Source organism: Amphiura filiformis, chromosome 6 (genome assembly GCF_039555335.1).
Source record: "Amphiura filiformis chromosome 6, Afil_fr2py, whole genome shotgun sequence".
Lineage (NCBI taxonomy): Eukaryota > Metazoa > Echinodermata > Ophiuroidea > Amphilepidida > Amphiuridae > Amphiura > Amphiura filiformis.
Genome location: NC_092633.1, coordinates 47,069,510 through 47,090,438, shown reverse-complemented (window position 1 = coordinate 47,090,438; position 20,929 = coordinate 47,069,510). Strand labels below are relative to the sequence as shown.

Sequence of the window (20,929 nt, the reverse complement as noted above, 5' to 3'; positions counted from 1 at the left end):
TTATATCCAGCACAGTGACAGAGGCTGCTGAAGAGATAGCACCACAAGAAAGAACAAAGAAACCAAAACCAAAGAAGATATTGAGATTGAGGAGCTAGATATTAAAAGAAAGATACTCAGAGAAATCATAGACAAAACTACTACTCAGAAAGTAGAGTACAAGGAAACTGTGAAGGAAGTTAGAAAGAAGAGGCGTCAGAGAAGTAGAAGAAAACGAAGAGAACAAATTGAGTCCATCCTAGAAAGTGGTAAAGGACCAAAACAGATCTCCAAAATGAACAGTAAGAAAACTAGAATCAGCCAGATGAAAGACAAAAATGGTATTCCTACATCTAGTAGAGAAGAAATACTCAACATCTGTGCAGAGTTTTACCAAGACCTATATAGCTCTCATTCTAACCAAAGTAAAGACAACAAAGCACCTGGCACTGATGACATATCCAGTGACGTGTATAAGATAGGAGGTGCGGAAATCATCACTCAATTAACAAGACTATACAACCAAATATTGACAGAAAAGAAGATACCAGCAGCCTGGAAGGAAGCTAAGATTATTCTTCTACATAAGAAAGGAGATAAAGAGGATATCAAAACTACCGACCAATTAGTCTGCTATCACATGCATATAAAATTTTCACACGAATCATTCAGAATAGAATCAAGAGAATCTTGGATGAAAATCAACCTAGAGAGCAGGCAGGCTTCAGAGAGGGCTTTTCAACAACTGATCATCTACATGCTTTGAACCAACTGATTGAGAAAGCAAATGAGTATCAGCTGAAGCTTTGTATTGGCTATATAGATTACGAGAAAGCTTTTGATTCGGTGGAACACAGTGACTTATTTGCAGCCTTAAGAAGGATTGGAGTCAACGAAGGGTATGTTAAGATTCTGGAGGACATTTACACAAACGCCACAGCTACAATCCACATAGATAAGGATGTCTCCAAGCCTATCCACATAAAGAGGGGAGTACGGCAAGGGATACAATCTCTCCAAAAATATTCACAGCTGCCATGGAACAAATTTTCAAACAACTAGATTTAGACGAAAGAGGTATCAACATCGATGGAGAATGGTTAACTGACCTGAGGTTTGCAGATGATGTAGCCCTTACATCACCATCAGTCAAAGACTTGGAAGTTCAGCTAAATAGTTTGAACACTGAGAGCAGGAAAATTGGATTAAAAATACACAAAGGGAAAAGCGAAATACATGACCAACTTTGACACTACAGAGTCCATTGAAATTGACAATGAACCGATTGAGAAAGTAGATAGCTACAAGTATCTGGGCAAGACAGTCAAAATGGAGGACAACACAAGAGAGGAAGTCTTACTAAGAATCAAGGCTGGCTGGTGTTGTTTTGGCAGGTACAAAGACATCCTTTGTGATAAAAAGCTACCAATGACATTGAGGAGGCGCATATACGATCAATGTGTGTTACCCACCATGACCTCACGGCGCTGAAACCTGGTCGACAACTAAAGATCTGGAACATAAACTCACCACGACACAACGAGCCATGGAAAGACGTATGCTGAACATAACTATACGAGACAAAATCAGAAACAGTGACATAAGAAATAAAACTGGAGTCAAAGACATCATGGAAAGGATCGGTGAAGCAAAATGGAGATGGGCAGGACATGTGGCAAGAAAAAACGACAACAGATGGACAAAAAGAGTCACCGAGTGGCAACCAAGAACAGGAAAGCGTAGAAGAGGAAGGCAAAGATGAAGATGGCGAGACGATTTAACAGCATATAGAGGCACCACATGGGCAAGGGATGCGCAAGACAGACAGAAATGGAAGATTCTTGAAGAGGGCTTCATACTACAGAGGATGAAACAGCCTAGGTGAGGTGAGGTGAGGTAGCATGTCACATATTTGACACAAGCACTTGTCAAGGCTCGTGTATGTAGTGCGTTGTAGGCATAGGAGTAGTGCGTAATATTGGACCTGCCTATCTTGTATATGATAGAGGATAGTAAAAACATAAAATCCTATCGTTTATTCTCTAAATATATATACTTACAGGCATGTAATTTGTACATGAGCCTAACGCTGAAATCATATAGTTGACCGCTGTCCAGTATGACTGGCATAAGTGGGGCCACCCTGCACTGTCCAGAGTTGGTCATCGAGATGTTCTTGGACAGATCAAATGAACGGAAAACTGTGAAAAAAGAAACCAAAATATGATGATAAATTTATAAGTTTGCTGAAGTTAAATTACACTGGTAATGCTGCAAGGATATATTAATATATTAATAAGGCCACAAAAAATGTTTCTTTGCCCTCCGCGACCGACCCAAAAAACACAAAAATCTCGGGTTGACTTTTTTTTAAATTTAATTTTTTAATTATTAATATTATTATTATTTTCAACAATATTGTATGTTACTAGTTACTTCTCCCTTACAATCAACTTAAAATAAATTTCAATCAAAACACCAAACCAGGTCAGGTGCTTGAAAGGTTTAGTTACGCTGTAAGATGTGGTTTTGCTTTCCTTAAGTCAAAATGGTGGATGTGCCCATGGAAAAAAAAGGTTGACCTTCTACCCTCAATTTTTTGTCCTACGGCATATTCGAATTTCATCCATCATATGATGGGACCTTTTCAAGACTGACTGACATATTGCTAAAGCTTTAGTGCAGAAACAACTACAGACTAAAACAGGCAATCAGGTCACATGGATGAACTTCCCTCTTGTCTTTGTGCATCATTTGAGTACCTAGGACCCAGGTGCATCATTGACTGAGATTCTTTTCACTACCACTTGGTAATTACGAGATTAAAGGACCAGTCGAGTTACCAAACAGGCACCGAGTAATAGAATATGAATACTCAAGTTTGGTTTGGGTAGGGGTGTGCCGCTGAGAATTTGAAAGTGGACCCATCAATATACCAATTTTTAAAGAAATTTTCAAAATTTCCAGCCAAATTAAACAGAAACTGTCGTGAATTTTTACAACATTTCCCCAAAAGTTTGGAGAAATTAAAAACATTTTGGCCACAGTGAAGCAAAATTGAAAAATAGAGAAAATTTGAAAAAGGATCCATTGATTACAAAAGGCCGAAAATGCTACCCATGTTTGCAGCATGTCCCCATATGGCCATTTGTCCTGACCCCCCGGAACAGAGAGAGATCCGAATAAAAGAAGTTCAAATAAGCGAGGTTGGATAGAAAGGATATGATCAATTACACATGTTTAGCTAGTATTATTTATAGTTACTTGATTCTTCAAGGTGGATCAAGGCATCGAGGTAGTCAAAGATTTCCACTGTCATCTGAAAACTGAACATACAAAAAGTGACATGCATGTCAACATACAAAAAAATCTACCTAATGTTTCAATTGTTTCAACTGATAGTATACAAATATTAACTGTCTATGAGTGTAATGGTCGAAATATAATCAAGAGGTGAAAGATGGATTGCTCCATTCCACGAGCCGGAACGGCGAGTGGGATGGAACAATACATCTTTCACAGAGTGATTTTATTTCAACCATTACACAAATTTAAGACAGTTAATATTTGTTTTATATCACTCATACATAAATTCTATTACTCCAAAATACTATTTAAGATAGGGAATATATTTTTTCATCAACATAATACTATGTTTTGCTGTGACATAATTCACAATTTGCTGTCCACCCCATAACTAAAATTGGCGAGTCGGAGAGTCAGCGCACGGCCTGGCGCACTACGGCGGAGCACTATGATGGTAAAAACTATCACACGGAGAGGGTGATGGTAAAAATGACAAATGGTAATCAACCAATGAACTATCTAGAATTTATGTATGAGTGATATAATTTCATATTAAAGGTGTGTGACTTTCAACTGATTTTGCTTGATTACATTCACCTTCACAGAATGGAAGGTAATACCAGGAAGAATTTTGTGGCAGAGTATGCAAATGACTTAATTCTTTCAAAACTAAAGAGACATTTTGATTTCATAAATTAACAAGGATCAGTTTCGTTTCAAACTAAGCCATTGTTTTTTTAGCCATGTCTCGAAATACATGTACCGTATTTCGTCAAATAACACCCCCGGGGGCGTTACATTTTCCCAAGGGGGGGGCATTTATTCAAGGTCAATTCTAGAACAATAATTCCTGTTAAAATCATTAGGTAAACTTAAAATGACGAACTATGAACTAGAAACACTGACTTCTGGTTCACTTCCGGGTTTCCATTCCAGATTTTCGCCAATTATTGACGCTATTATCGACCATGTGGGCAACTTGGTAAGCTTACTGCATAAGATAGCATGGAAATATCGGCATTTTTGAAACATCTTGGTGGAAAAAAGTGGTGGGGTGTTTATTTGAGGGGGGCGACTATTTGACGAAAAAGAAGAAAGAAAGCTTTCACCCGTTGCCAAAATATGCATTTTAATGAGCTTAAGGGAGGGTATAAGGCCTGTGATGGGGGCCAGGTGGACATTCCCCCAAAATATTTTTCTTGCCCTCCCTGTAAAAACCCAAAATTATGAAAACTACCACTTTTTGTGACAATTTTGTGCAAAATTGGTTGATTTTGCCCTCCCCCAAAATTCACTTCCCCCCAAGCCCCCTCCCTTTAAAAAATTCCTGGCGCCACCACTGTATAAGGCTGTCAATCGTGACACTTAACTTCAATTGCTGAAATATCAGCCCTGAACACAAACCAAATAATGATTAAAACATATCCAAAATACAATGTAGGTTAATAAAATAAATTAATAGGCAAATAATAAAAAATAAAAAAACAGAATGGAAAATTCCCCACTACACAATACCTCCCAATTAATCAACTTCATTATCATCACTGATTATTGGACATATTTTCACACTTACACGCCACAGCAGCTGCAGGGAGTATCCCATCATGCATTGCAGTCTATCTTCTTGCTCCATAGCAAATACATATAAAACATAAGTAAGAGCCGCTTAGATATTGAGAGCTTTGGATAGTTTCACAATACTTCAGAGATCATATTTTTTCAAACAAAAGTCTAAGCTCCCCTGATATAAGCAAGTAATTGGAAGTTGAAGGAAGGGATTTTGTGTACACTTTCTATGGCATGTGCAGTTCTACTATAGTACCGCAGAGCATGATGGGATACACCTATCAGCTGCTGTGCTTACACGCAGTCTACTTACAAATTATTGATGTCATTTTCACACATTTTTTCCAGAGCGTTTTCAGGGTCTGCTAACACCATGTTTCCAGGGATTTGTGGATTCTGTAGAATGAATAATACATACACAGTCATAATGTTGTTATTTTAGGAACTCAAAAGTTCAGGCTCAAATGGCGATCTACAACAAGGCTGCCACATAATCTTTTACAATCTATATTGTTATCAAGTATTATTTTATACCTTTGTGTTTATTTCTTATTTTTATAACGATCACAAGCTTTCACTACAAAATTTTAATAGTTTTGCAATTTGAGTGGACATGGGCAAAAAACATAAAATTTTGCATAATTTCTTACAATTGGTTGTAGTTACAAAATTCAAAGACTTGGCACAAGTCTAAGCATTCAAAATTTGGAATATAGGTCATTAGGTTGCTTGTAAATTTTATGTTTAAAAAAAATAGGGTTTCCAAAAATAAGAATGCAAAACCTAAAATTAATCTTAGTACAAGTATTTGGGTTTGATACATGTAGTTACAGGATACAAAAAACACTTTAAAAATGCCTGTTTGCTGCTTTACTTTTCTGGGATTGGGAGTAGTGCTGTGTAATTAGCAATGGCAAAATATTTCATTGTCTACAATATTTAAGAGCAAAATTAATACAAAATTACACAAAGCAGCCTTAGAATTATAACACAGTTTACATCTAAACTTTTCATATGCATCATAATTGGATGTTATTGCTGCCTTGTGTAATTTGTTAGTATCTCATTGGATACAATAACAATACACAAAGCAGCCTTAGAATTATAACACAGTTTACATCTAAACTTCATATGCATCATAATTGGATGTTATTGCTGCCTTGTGTAATTTGTTAGTATCTCACTGCAAACAATATCAATACACAAATACACATGGCAGCCTTTGGGTTATAACAGTTTGCATCTGTACTCCACAACAAAAATTTTAATTACAATGCTTCTATAATTGTCTAAATCTTGAAGATACACTTCTTGTCCAAACAAAAAATTATATATCCTACAATATATAAAAATATTTTAGCAAAAAGCCATTTATCATTGAATCATGACCACCTAACACTGTAATTACCATGCAGCATGTTTTCTCCATTTGTCACTTGTCACACTGGGCGATCATAATTGTGTACATCCATATCAAAAGGATGCACTTGTCGGCTGCTACATGTGTCTCATTTCACATAATAACTGGTAATAAATACCAGACTCATTTCAAGTGGAGGTCACTTTATATCATCCCAAGTCAAATGGCTTAGGCCAAAAAAAAAAAGGTTTGTCTCAAAGCTCACAAGAAATTTAAAAACAAATGCGAAATGCGATTTTTTTTTTTTTTTTTATTCCCGACTTTTTTTTCATGGTATTTTGAGAAGTCTGATTTTCGCCGATTTTTTCTGGAAAAAACTATAGAAAAAAATGTCTGCATTTGTTTTTGTCAAATCGTGGGATTTTACAAACGCGCGCGCAAGCTTTGAGACGAAGCTTTTTTTGTGTTTTTTTTGGCCTTATTAATACAGAGAACATTCCATAACCATGTCACTTGGGGATGATTTGAAGTAACCTCCACTTGAGATGAGTCTGGTATTTATTCCTAGCTATTATGTGAAATGAGGCACATGTAGCAGTCGACAAGTGCATCGTTTTGATATGGATGTACATAATTAAACAATATCGGGACTATAATGTGACCTGTTTTTAACCAATTCACATGTATGTGATTAGACTGCACAACTGTCCTCAATGTTAGTTATTAATAATTTTGCTACCACTAGGACCCACAACATGCTCATCTATCAGGGCACAGTTCTTTAACCCCAATACATAAGGCGGAAATTATTCGGCTTTTGTTAACTGCGCGTCAATAAAGTCCCAACTCACGCTCGCATAAATTCACATGCCCCAGGCACGCATTACACAACGCACAACTGGCGTAAGCATTGCACCCAACTGTGTGCATGCCATTCTACAGGGTGTCTCAATAAAAATAGGCCTTGTGGAATGGTGTACATAAAATAAAAAATCGGCATGTAAAATACAAAATGTTTCAAGATTCTAGAACCACAAAGTGTCTTCTATCAAATTCTTCAAAAATGATTAAAATCCGTTCACGCGTCACTGAGATAATTGGGATTCTACATTTTTGGACCATTCCAATGGGAAAATACACATTAACAATAATGTGCTGCATTGTAGTTTACAATGAAAGAAAAAAAATGAAGTAAACCCCCAGTGTTGCTGGGTAGGAGTTCAAAGCCAATCAATCAATCAAAACAATCAACATATCAATCAGTCAACCAATCTCCCAAAGAACGTTTTCACCTTTCCCTTTGAGTTAACAATAAGACATGTTAAAGTATTATCTTCTAAATAATAGTGCTCACATTTCTCAAACTACAGTATGTAGGGCTGACCTTTATATTGAAGTGGTTGAAACAATTGATTCTAAAGAAAATGGTTCCTTCAAAATGAAATGGTCCAGGGGATAGTAGTATTGATGGTAATATAAACACAAAAAATGATAAATAACATCAATAACAGCTTATCTAGCAACACTGAGTATTCACTTCATTTATTTCTCCCATTCTAAGCTACAATACAGTATATTATTGCTAATGTGTATTGCCCCATTGGAAAGGTGCAAAATTGAGTATACTTGCAGTTTTCCAATTATCTCAGTGATACATGAACGGATTTTGATGACGTTTGTACCATTTTATGGAAGATACTTCATGGTTGGTGAATCTTCAAGAAAGTTTTAATTTTGCTGTCAATATTTTATGTTATGTCCTGCAATACACAGGGCCTATTTTTATTGAGACACCCTGTATATCAATACAGTGTTATGAGTCTTTATTTTTTCTGCCTTATATAAGCCGAACAAACTTTATAGCTGATCACAGCAGCTGAAAGGAGTATCCCATCATGCATTGCAGTATATCTGCTTGCTCCGTAGCAAATGTATACAAAATATAAACAAGAGCCCCTTAGATATTGAGAGCAATACTGTATCGGAGATATTTTTTCAAACAAAAGTCTAAGCTTCCCTGATTTAAGAGAGTAATTGAAAGTTGAAGTGTGGGACTTTGTGTACATTTTCTATGGCACAATCAGTTCTATAATGGTACCGCAAAAGCATAATGGGATACTCCTTCAGCTGCTGTGGTATCTGATATATTATAAAGTAGACAAACATGAGCGAATGTTGTACCTTTTGTGGAATTCCAGTTTGGTAACCAACAGCTGGCAGTACGAGGCAATTAATTTGCTGTATGCCTCCTGCATGTGATTCTGTACAGGAAAAAATACAAGATCAAGTGTCAAAATGGTTGACTATTCAAACTACAGATTATTAAAAGGCTGACAATTTTTACAATTCACAAACTTATTTTATTCTTTACAAAATTCACAGAATTCGGCAATGCAACTTCCTTTTGCAACTTGTATTTCGCCAGTGTTACTAAAAACAGTACATATACACACCCCTACCCCCACACACATTATCACGCCCAATACTGCTACTATACACAATTCACCAACGATACCACCCGGCGATACCATTGCACTTTCTAAGCATAGAGAAACATAAGCATATATGTAAACATGCGCATATTTGGGGGGCTTTGGGGGGCACGAGCCCCCCGGGGTAAAAGCAGGGGGCGGCCCAAACGAAGGGGCGCGGTTAAAGAAGAAGGGGTGGCAAAAGAAAAAAGGGCGGAAAAAAGTATTGAAAAAATGGTACTATACATCAAAATGTGTTGCTTTTAGGGCGCTAGAGCCACGCCTATAATCCTTTTTTTTTTTTGGTCTTCACTTTTTCAAACCAAAGAAAAAAAACAATTGGGTCAACCTTTACGGGCTGTTGAGGAAGGAGCGGCAAAATTGAATTTTTTTCAGCCCCCAGGGTAGGAGCGGCCACGGTACGCCACTGGTAAACACTGGCAAATGTGTACAGAATTGTACGATATTGAGTTTTATCCGCCTTGTAACTGAAGATGTACACATTTTGAGTTCCATTGGGCAAACAAAGTATAGGGTCAGAAGCTTATGTCGACCCCAGGACTGAATCTAAACCCTTGAACGTGGATATTGTTTATTTCATATTTTTATACTATTTGCAATAGATCTACCAACACCGTCCAGCAAGCGTGGAAAACCAAAGTTGATGTGTCTACCATTACACAGCAAGTTATACTGTCCTTGGTTGACAGCGTTTATAATATCACACACAAAAAAACATGCAACAGCAAAAACACTCAAAATAAAGTTATTTGACTTTGAATGGTTTCATTCATTTAGTGAAATAAGTCATCTATTTATTATTTGATATTGACGTTTATCAGATGCACCATGAATCATAATTTCAGGGATCAACCAATAGTTATCGTTGAATAGATTCATCAGGTTTTTTCAATAAATAAACATTTTGGATTTCTTGCTTTTCGAAACCATGTGAAATTTAACTCACTACAATATACAAGAGACTAAGGAATACCGGAAACCACTCAAACTTGTTTGCCGGGAAAGTGGATCAGATGACCAAAATCAGTCATACCTGATGAAGTCCTCCGACGCATAGGACAAAATATTGTAGTGAGTTAAATTTCACTTGGTTTCGAAAAGCAAAAAATCCAAAATGTTTAATCAATAGTTATGTTTTTATCCCAGTAAAATGGGAAAGGGTGAATAATAACTTCCGACACGCTGAGGATGATAATACGAAATATCAGAACCCTCAGTCAGGTACGACTGGACAGGGGTAAAAAAATGCTGGAAATGGTATTTTACAACATTTCTTTTATATTTTCAGATGAAAAGTTCATGACTTATTTGGGGAAATTGTAAAAAAAAAAAAGCCTAGACGATCGGGCGGACAAGGACAAGCAAGCAAACTTTTTTTGGCCTAAAATTGATCAGCAATCCCTTATTTTCTACTTACCCACATATTACCCAGGTCAGAAATATGTGCAGTATGCTTCTGTGAATCGGTCAACACCTGTGGTACAAGAAAAGTGTGAAAAAATTAATCAATATGTTTTCTCATCAACAGTCTCTACTATTATTGGGCTGAATCACAGCAGCTAAAGGGAGTATCCCATCATGCATTGCAGTCTATCTGCTTGCTCCATAGTAAAATGTATACAAAATATAAACAAGAGCTGCTTAGATATTGAGAGCTATGGATAGTTTCACAATACTTTAGAGATCATATTTTTTCAAACAAAAGTCTAAGCTCCCCTGATATAAGTGAGTAATTGATAGTTGGAAGTGAGGGATTTTGTGAACACTTTCTATGGCATGTGCAGTTCTACCGTGGTACTGCAGAGCATGATGGGATACACCGATCAGCTGCTGTGAGGCTGAAAAAATAATTATGTAAGGGTCTAGATTTGTAAATATCTAAAATAGTTATGTCACCATTGTCAGGTGATATTGAACTTTCAAAGGTTTTTTTTAATCATCAGAAATAGAAGCTTGGGTAAGATGATGGCTACACCCCCACAAACAAACAAAAAGGCCAAAATGCAATTAAAAAACAACAATCTGCATTTCAAAACAACAACAATGACAACAGCAAGTACAACTATGGGTTTGATTTTGTTTACTTTTCCTAATTCAAATAACTCCCTTTAATTGAAGTACTAGACAATGTTATTTTTTCTTAGGTATGTGTACGCATGAGGCATCACATAATATTGCAATCACTTAAAGGCCCATTCAGTGATTTGCTCATCCGGACGATCATAAAAATAATCAAAATTCAGATTCTGGTACCTTTGTCATTGTCATCAATATAAAAACATAGCCTGCTAGTGGTTCAGCCGAAAGCCGTTTACTTAAGACAAAAATAAGGATTTTACATGAATCTGTAATTTAGATACTGACAGTACCCGGTATCTAAAGTAGCTATATGTATTCGAATGGGGCTTCAACATCATTAAAACTGAGCTGCTTTCTTTGTTTTTTCCACATTTTCATTTAAAAAATACCAAATGACAATTTGAATGACTTATCCTTCACTTTTAAGTAATTTATAAACAATTTTTTTTTTTTTACACTTTCGCTGGGATCACTGTATGGGTCTTATAACAGCTTATAGGATCTAAATACAGATCAGTGGCATGGCCAAGTGGAAGGGGGGCAGCTTCACCCCTGTGAGAAATCTTGCCACCCCCACCTGATAAATAAGATTTAACCCTTTTTTAGTCCATTTTTGACTGACCATTTTTATCTAAGTTTACCCTAGAACTGGTTTCAGTTCCCCCTGCCCAGGAGGAGGTGCATGCGCAACGGCCTTCAAGCTGCACAGCAGCGAGGGCCTGCCGTTACCCTCAATTAACCAAATTAAATTTTGACTGAAAATTGTATATTAAGACTTTTGAATCTTCTATACAGGGAGCGTGAATTTCAAATGGGGTTACCTGAAAGGGTGACTCCCCATCGAAATCTCCACCCCTTGTGTGGAACATTAAGATCATGTCTTCCATAGGAGGTGTATGGATTTCAACTGGAATTGCATATTTTAGTTTCTTGAATAACAGCATCAGTTCCGGGCACCAGTTTAAACCAATAAGCAACTAATATCATACTCATCTACAATGAACTCTTTATGAAATTTCAGTTAACTAGACGTGCTACATAGCAAATCTAACAATGAAGTTTTAGAATTTGCCCCTGATCCAATATAATAGGCCTAAGTCAGCTATCGGTACGTCATGACACATTTATAATCGGATATGGAAGTGCCAAGCTAGCTACATTGCCCAATTCACAGCACAACAGGAAGTTGTGTTTATTTTCTATGCACTATTTCGTCAAGCACATAATTATACAAAACTTGACAAGTGAGTTTGATAATCTCTGTTCATGTTGCTTGACATCTATCCAATTTTTCTGAGTCATCTTATGTGTGAAATGTCATTACCAGGATCATAAAATTATGGTATTCATTATAATTCAATGTCGATGATATTATGAGTTAGTCAATTTTTTTCATCATGTTACTCACATGATCACAGTATTAATAGGGGCAGGTTAGAAACACGATAATCCCTTCTCTATAATCTATAATAAATTACTGAGTTTGGCGAATTGGTAAGGCTAAAAACTTCTACGTTTTACATTATTTCGAAAACGGATTTTTGCGTTATGTGAGAGTAAAGTTGTCCGCACCCCAATAAAACGTCAAATTTTGTTTTTGTTTACGTTAAGGGTGTCAAATTATGTTAATTAGTTTCAAAGGCAGGGCAAAGGCAGTGGCAGCGCACCTGCATGCTACAACTTTTCACACCATACACTAATGTTGACATAGCCTGAATTAGGCCTTCTATCCTGTCATTGGTGTGAGGATATTATGCCTGTAGTCTCAACTACACAGTAGAAGCAACTACATGTATTACATGACACAGTAGAAACTCAATTAACATCTATTGTTTATTCAACTAATTGATCAACATTAGCATGTATTCTGTGTTTTTATGGAGAAACTTTTGAAGGACAAATTAATCAGGGTTGCCAAACCACACCATGAATAGGCCTACTCTGCTTTGTGGTAGTGCTATGTTTAATGTTATCAGCATAATGTATGATCATAACTTTATGAAATAGAGTGTAAGGAAATGTGAATAAAATTGTTTCAGCTGCACAGTGGTGTAGCCAGGACTTTTTCAGAGAGAGAGAGGGGAGGAGGCAAATTTCATGGGTGGGATTGTCACAAATGGGCTAAAGAGTACGACAAATTTATCCAAAATGGGCTAACAAATAAAAAGTACAACAAATGCATAGAAATCTAAAATATCAGATCAGCCAGCAGGCCACAGGGGGCCAAGAGGGATGTGAATAAAATTGTGTTCATCTGCTCAGTGATGTAGCCAGGACTTTTGCAGGAGGCGGGGCAGCAAGGTACATTTCAAGGTGGGGACAAACTTGGATGAAAATGATAAAAAATGAGCTAAAAGGTACAACAAATTTGTCCAAAATGGGCTAAAAAGTACTGTAGAAACAAATGCATAAAAATCTTAAATATCAGAGCGACCAGCATCCCACAGGGCAAGACATGATCTAATTGCAATTTCAAGCCATTGATTTATATGGAAAAGATACTAAATATTATACTTCTAAAGTTCTAAATGATCATCTCCTCTCATACCATTAATCACATTAAATAAAGAAACATGTAGGCCTACACAAAATGTACAAAATTTACCAACCGCGAAAGACCCTGACCGCGAAAGACGGGTGACCGCTAGTTATATTAACATCTCACATAATAATTTACTGATTAATTTCAATTTCAATATTACTGTAATTACTAACTGGTACATGTACACATGTATAATGAAAATTTCTATGGCGTTGTTAAATATTTAAATGATAAATCCCAGTGTACACAATTAAATTACCTGCCACTATATTTTGGAAGAATACAAATCAAAACCTGCACAGTGAGTGCAGCACAATTTCAGGATACTTCAGCAAGAAGAAGCCCTATTCGATTTGTAAACTCAACCCAGAAAGTATCGAAACGATTATAGATCGTCAGATATATCGGGAACTGAAATACATAGCAAAAACTTATTCAATGAATATAAAGCACAGCTTTCTCCTTCGCATTTTGATACCTCTTTTGTTGCTCTACAATATCATTTGGTCGAGTTATGGGCGCTTGAGTGGCTTCAAGTCGGATTTTGAAAGTTGCACTTAGTTCCTATTCAAGACCTTAGACGACGAATCCAGGCAGTGATAGATAGTGATGGTGGGCACACCAAGTGTTGAGAAAGATTCCTTGAGATAAGTCAGAGATAAGGAAAGGGTAGCAAGTATTGAAATTGGAAGTCAAAGTCGAAGGAGTAAAATAAAGCAAAGTTCATGGTTAAGTAAACAGAGCACATCAGTGTCCTTTGTCTTGATTTTGTGTGTGTGTTTGTACACGACGAACGCATATGGCTTGAATAGGAGCTCAGTGCAACTTTCAAAATCCGACTTGAAGCCACTCAAGCACCCATAACTCGACAAAATGATATCGTAGAGCAACAAAAGAGGTATCAAAATGCGCAGGAGAAAGCTGCGCTTTATATACATTAAATAGGTTTTTGCTATATATTTCAGTTCCCGATATATCTGACCATCTATAATCGTTTCAATACTTTCTGGGTTGAGTTTACATTGACTATGAACCGGGTGGGGGAGGCGGGGCACTGCAATATCAAATGATATAGGTGTAGGGCTGACACTTACACAGTAAGGGGAGAGCACATTGTACAAACTATTGGGTAAGGATATGTAACTTTTTTTAAATACGGTCTTTGAGTGAGAGCCTCGTAAATTGAATTTCTAGTTCTAAATGGCTTTGTTATTTCAAAAGTAACAAAATCATGATAGATGACTTGTTGCTGTTCAAATGGATATGGGTCTTTGGGTGACAGATCAAAAGGCAAAATAAGGGGTCTTGGAGTGACAGAGCATGTGATCATAAAAACATGGAGTCTTTAGGTGACAGCGGTGCTGAAAAGGGGGTCTTAACGGCCCTACATACGCCCTGCATCGTCCAGCATAACAAAATCAAAAACTTATACCTGTGAAATGAAATAATATATTTCAATACAATATTACAAACACATAAAATACTCACACGCTCATGCCCTTCAAGCGTAGTACTTTTATGCAATGTGTGGCAAAATTTCCAGGCTACGATAGGGCTTCCTTGGACCGGTAAACGAGTGGCCAGATTCCAAAATGTTGATGCTCCCTTCTCCTGGAAAGTACCGATGATAATATCTGGTGGCACAACACTGTTAAGGAAACTATTTAGGCGTTTATTTTTATGAATTCCGTCTTCATGTTGGGGTGCGTTATGTGTATGCCGTTAGTTTGACATGAAACTTGACATTTCAACCGTGGACGTCAGTGCACTGAAATATCCTACAAGATACCTTCAAACATTTGATTATTGAATAAAATTGATTGTTTTAAAATAAATACTTGAATGAACTGAATGAATGAATTAAATGAAAGAGGAAACAAATGAACGAAAATGAATAAATTATGTAGAGAAAATGGAAACAAAGAAGGAACATCATCTACAAGAAAACATGTTTTTGTTCATATTAATAATAATTAAATAACAATTATTTAGAAATTTTACAACAGTCAAACAATTAACTTATTATGGATATGTTACAAATGTACATGCTTCCAAGGTCTTACTGTATTTAAAATAATTAGTCACCCATCCTGTATAATGAAATGTCAGGGGTAGCAATATCAATTGATATATAAATAGTAAATAAATAAGTCCAATCAGTTTTAATCAAAATCAAGTGATTAAAAAGAATTTATCAATGAATTTTCAATTTCAAACCAATTAATGGAAATGGTAATAAATTAGATTAAAATAGGTTAAGTTGAATCTGAATTTGCTCACTGATCAACTACTCAAAAAGGTAAACAGAGTATACTCAAAGGCATGTGTCCTCAAACAATTATCTTTTGCACTTGAACTTTTTGCAACACATGTTAGAGAAACTAAAAATGTACAAGTAAATGCATCAAGCAAATTTTAATACAGCTACAGGGCATTTTACTTGCCTGGGATCAGTGGCATAGCGTTATTGGGGCACGGGGGGAGGGGGAATTGCCGAATAAATGGCTTGTGCCCCCAATCAGACCCAGTGCCCCCATCATGTTGCTGTTTACTAATACTACTATTTACACGTAGCATACAAATGTATTCAAACATCACTTGTCCAGGTTTACATGTATAACTTCTGACAAGTTGTTGCTTGTATTACAGGAACATACATGTAAATGTACAAATGTATGGGTACATGTAGGGTACAAATGTATTCAGCTGTCACTTGTTCAGGTTTATAACTTCTGACAAGTTGTTGCTTGTATTACAGGAACATAAATGTACAAATGCATACAGCTGTCGCATGTCCATGGTGTGATTATAAATGAGCCTTGTGAACTTGCGAGGATCAAGTACTCATTACTACAAATGATCATACGGGGATGTGCCGCAATTTAACATGGGTCGCATTTTCTGCCATTTAGTATACCAAATACCCTTGGGGGGGTGCAAATTTGGTATACATGGATAGGTTATAATATTATTTTTCAACATTTTTCAGATTGTTTCAAAATTTGCAAAATATTTGGGAAAAGAAAAGCTGTACAAAAAATTTAGCACAAAATATGGACTTTTGGTATAATTCCTTGGAAAATTTCTTGGACCACCTTTCAGGTTCTCAGCAGCACGTTCCTCCTTGCTCAAGAAGTCTAGCCATGAATTTGCTCACCGATGAGCTTCATTCGAGGCTGGAGACCATTGCATTCAAAATCTAGTCGGATTCTCTGAAGCATGACACCGTGTAAGCCATGAAAGTTCAGAAGCAATGAACTCTAGCATTGAATGCATTTAGGGAACAACCCAAAAGTTCGATGAAGTCCTATAAACGAAAGTCCTTTTGTTAGGGAGGAAGGGGGTCAAACCGTCAGATTATGTTTGTAAAAAAAGTAGTTAAAACATCGGTCAAAGTTGATCTTTAAATGTTTAAGGATTTTTAAATTATATATTAAAATATATAATTTTAAAATTTTAGTATTTTCTGAAGTACGATATTGACATTTTATAGTGGTTGCTTCAAAATGATTTCAAATCAATATAGAGTGAAATACTCGTAACCTGCAACTTGTAAATTCATTTTTTGAAAAGTCCTATTATTTTAAAATCAAATCAAATATTTGTTTCTTCCATGATCAATATTTTAGCATTGTCACACCCCCTCCACAACTTCATCCACCATAGCGACGGTCCTGTATCCTATGAATACTGGTTGGAATTTTTGATATTTGACACTTACGTTAGAGGGGAGGGGGTTAGCATTCTAACAAAAGGACTTTCGTTTATAGGACTTCAAACTTTTGGGTTGTTCCCTTACTATTGTGTAAAAATTCAAATCCCTACCCAAAGCAAACTTGAGTTGCTCTCTTCCCTGAAATTCTTGCACGAAGGATGGTGCACTCCATTCTTCTTGTGATAAGTTTTGCTTGTATAAAATGCTGACAAAATTATTGAACAAAAACAAACAAACAAAAAATAAAATCAACAAAAAATCAAACAAACAAATATAAAGAGCACAGTGTTTCTTCTCAATCAGGAGTATTAGCCCGAGTATTAGATAAAAAAGAAAGTTTTGATACATAATATCTTCTTTTCTTGGTCATTAATTTCTGTGACTGTTATCAATCATATTTCTACGAGTTTATCGACTAATTACTTCCTGTCTGTGCATTATATTTAGCACATACTCCTATCCTAAGCTATAATTGGCCTCATGCTTGAAATAATTTCAGTCCCTGCCAGGAAATCGCTAGGATGACAGATGGTCAAACTGAAGAGTCTCAATTCTTCACTCCAGCTTTATCAACAACATATTTGCTTTTAAATTAGGTAGGCCTACATTTCATGCAATTAGGGATGCACCATTAGACTTCAAGGGGGGGTTAGGAAGTTTTGAAAAAACTTTCCCCACTATATGAGCAAAAAAACAAACTTTCCCTACCAACACTAAAAAAAAACCCTTCCCCACCTAACTGTGTATAAATGCATGAAATTAAAATTTAAAAAATTGCTGCCTTTGGCGGCAAAAAAAAACAACTTCACCGCAGATGTATCCTGCGCCATCTTCGAGTCACTTCCGGTCCTACTGGGCCTCGAACCCATGACCTTGTGGCCAAAAGGCAAGTGTGAAAGTGTCACTTGTACACTCGCCTTTTCACTTAGTGTATATATATATATAGACCAAAAGAGGACACTTTCACAGTTTTCACCTTCATGGCAATAGTAAGCAACTTACTTGGTGTGTTTTAATCAGGCTTGAAAAAAAACCCACAATGATTTTCAGTTTTTCAACATGATCACTTATTCCCTTATATGGTAGTTTTTCAAAAAATTGGTAAATTGAGATTCAAAATGGTCCATATTTTTGCCAAAACCTTGCTCAGTAGATAAGTCGATAATCAAATAAGGGGCACTTTGTAGATAGATTCAAGTCCTCACAGGGGCCTAGGGCACTATTCATGGTAATAGCCAAGGGGTACAATCTTATCATAAAGAATACTAGTATATGGTCGCATGTCATAAGTTGGGTATGCAAAAAGGGTGGAGGGATTACATTTTTCGGAAAATTGTGTTACAAATTTGATTGGCTTTCCATAACCCCATATCCTACAGCAGTGGTTGATACCTGATTTTAAGCCTAATTTTATACTCTTTCAGTCTACTGAAGCATATAATTATACTTTATTCGATAAAAAAATCACATCAGTTGAAACGAAAAATGCCAGGGGTGGAGGAGCAGGCGGATGTGGAGCAGGCGGATGCGGGGGTGTGCAATAGGGCCTATGTGAAAATTCACATGTCAGCATGTCAAAACTACTGGTTACTTTTTCAAATCTAGTGAGGGTATGATGTATTGACAGCTTTGAATGTTGAATTTGTACAACTAAAACAATTACTGACTACTTAAGGTGGTACTACACCCCTGATAAATTTTTGACTAATTTTGCATTTTCTCAAAAAGTAACTACACACTGGTAACAAAAGTTATGTATATTATAGGGGTAAGGACTCCAATTACTTCACTGAAATTTCAGTGATTCAAGACAAGGGGTTCATTATATATGTTAAGAAATGAGGTACATTCTAGCGGTACCTCTTTTCTTATCATAAATAACATACCGCTTGTCTTGAGTCACTGGAATTCAAGTGTAGTAACTGGATTCCTTACCCCTATAATATACATAACTTTTGTTACCAGTGTGTTATTATTTTTTGAGAAAAATGCAAAAATAGTCACAAATTTATCAACAGGTGTAGCGCCACCTTAAAGGGTTATATGTTCCATTTTTTTTATATTTTTGATGCAATCCTAGTTGAATTTCAGTATTTTTAGCAACATGCTAATGTACATTTCTCTTCTTGATATTCATTTCCTCAATAATAGAATAACTGTCTCGCTAATTACTCGTAAAAAGTTCATTGACCTTCACAATGTAATTAACATACGCACAATTATTTTAAATAGTTCATTTGAAGCATTAATGTATTGAGAACATATCCTCCAAATCTGATGACATTCTTGCATAAAATAAAAATTTTACAGTCATTTTTGTAATTTTTTTCCGATTTGAGAAAAATGCATTTGAAAATTGAGATTTACAGAGACGCCTGTGTATTAATTAAAAGTAATTAAGCATTATCTCATTAATTAAGCATGTGTTATGGTTTAAAATGGTGTTAATTATTAGAGGTTGTCAATATGTACAACATATCAAAAAATAATTTTTTTGTCATTTTTGACCATGTAATTGAAATTGTACCCAACTTATGACATGCGACCATATGCTACATGTACTTGTTTTTTAAAACTGTTTACAAACATGAATGAAGTGGTTCACATATAAGGCCAAAAGTGTTGCCCTCAAGTGGAAAAATGGGAAATGTGGGTAGGACGGTCTGATTATTATTATTATTATTTTTTTTTTTTAAACCTTCAGTTTTTAAAATCCCCTCAAATATTAAATAATGCTTGTTCAATTAGGGGACATTTGTCAATTTTGACTTCTGGATACCTGTTAGACAACAATTAAAGACTAGTCTTACAATAAAATATTAATTTTAAGTGAAAAACATTTAGTTTTTGAACAAATCTGTAAAAATCATCATTAAAAAATAAAAAAAATGCGACCCTGATTTTTCAGGATTTTGGGTAGGACGGTTGAGGGCAACACAACAATTTTTTTTTTTTGGCCTAAAGTAGAGACATATCCCAAATAATACACATTTGGGCAATTTATTATGCTAATTAGGCCTATGTTTTGGCTATGACATTTATAATTATAATTTATTTTTATTTTTTAAATCGGACTGATAGCCATATACTACCCCATTTCTGGCCTATGAAAAAAACCTGAAATAATTGGGGGGAAACCTGAAAAAGCTTGAAAAAGTGTGTGAAATTTGGCTAAAAAGGCCAAAAAACAGGCTGAAATTAAAAGAAAGTGCAGAAATTTTGACACAAATAATCACCTGGGAGGCTGAATTCAGGTTTAAACTTGCCTCATGCCTGCATTTAGCTTGTTCTGTACATATTAGTCTTATGTTCTGAAGTGCTACTCTCACTTCCCCACTTCCCTACTATGATGCAGTCACAAGGTTGTGACATGTATACAGGCATTTCCTTTCAGGTATACTATTGAAGAATCAAACAAACTCGGTTGCAGGGGTATATATTTTCACAGGGCTTATTTTTTCCATACCTTAACTTATATATTTCATATTTCTACGATTTGACATGTTTTTCATTGGGTAAAAAGGAACGTTTCTTCCATATTAAACCAAAAAGTATGTAATTTTCAAGTTCAATAATAATATAATACCCCTGCTTGGTTGTCAAATCTGCTTTTTACATAATGTGAGAGTTCAAGTTCACGTTTAACTCACAGTATGTGGTGTATGTTTCTTTGCTACACACACACACAAGTTTACTGTTTACAGTGGTAAACTAGTTTATGCCACACAGTGTAGGGGGAATGTGACTGTCTGCAATGAAATCTTGACACAAGCATTTCAAACTACCTTTCGCTAAAGTCCAGGGAAAAAGTTTCTCCTGATAAAATATACAAACTGTAGCCTAGGCATTAGAATTGTGTCGTCACAAGGGAATCAGGATCGAAAACGGGG

The 20,929-nt window shown here is 35.9% G+C and overlaps 1 protein-coding gene across 1 annotated transcript in view; it reads right to left on the bottom strand.

The window, feature by feature from the left end:
- Positions 1 to 20,929, bottom strand: part of LOC140155510 (huntingtin-interacting protein 1-like) — a 73,108-nt gene that overhangs the window by 34,256 nt on the left and 17,923 nt on the right. Inside the window, 6 exon segments of the mRNA XM_072178378.1 lie at positions 2,040 to 2,180; positions 3,244 to 3,305; positions 5,165 to 5,249; positions 8,394 to 8,472; positions 10,121 to 10,177; positions 14,813 to 14,958. Of these exon segments, the coding sequence (XP_072034479.1) occupies positions 2,040 to 2,180; positions 3,244 to 3,305; positions 5,165 to 5,249; positions 8,394 to 8,472; positions 10,121 to 10,177; positions 14,813 to 14,958 (570 nt within the window).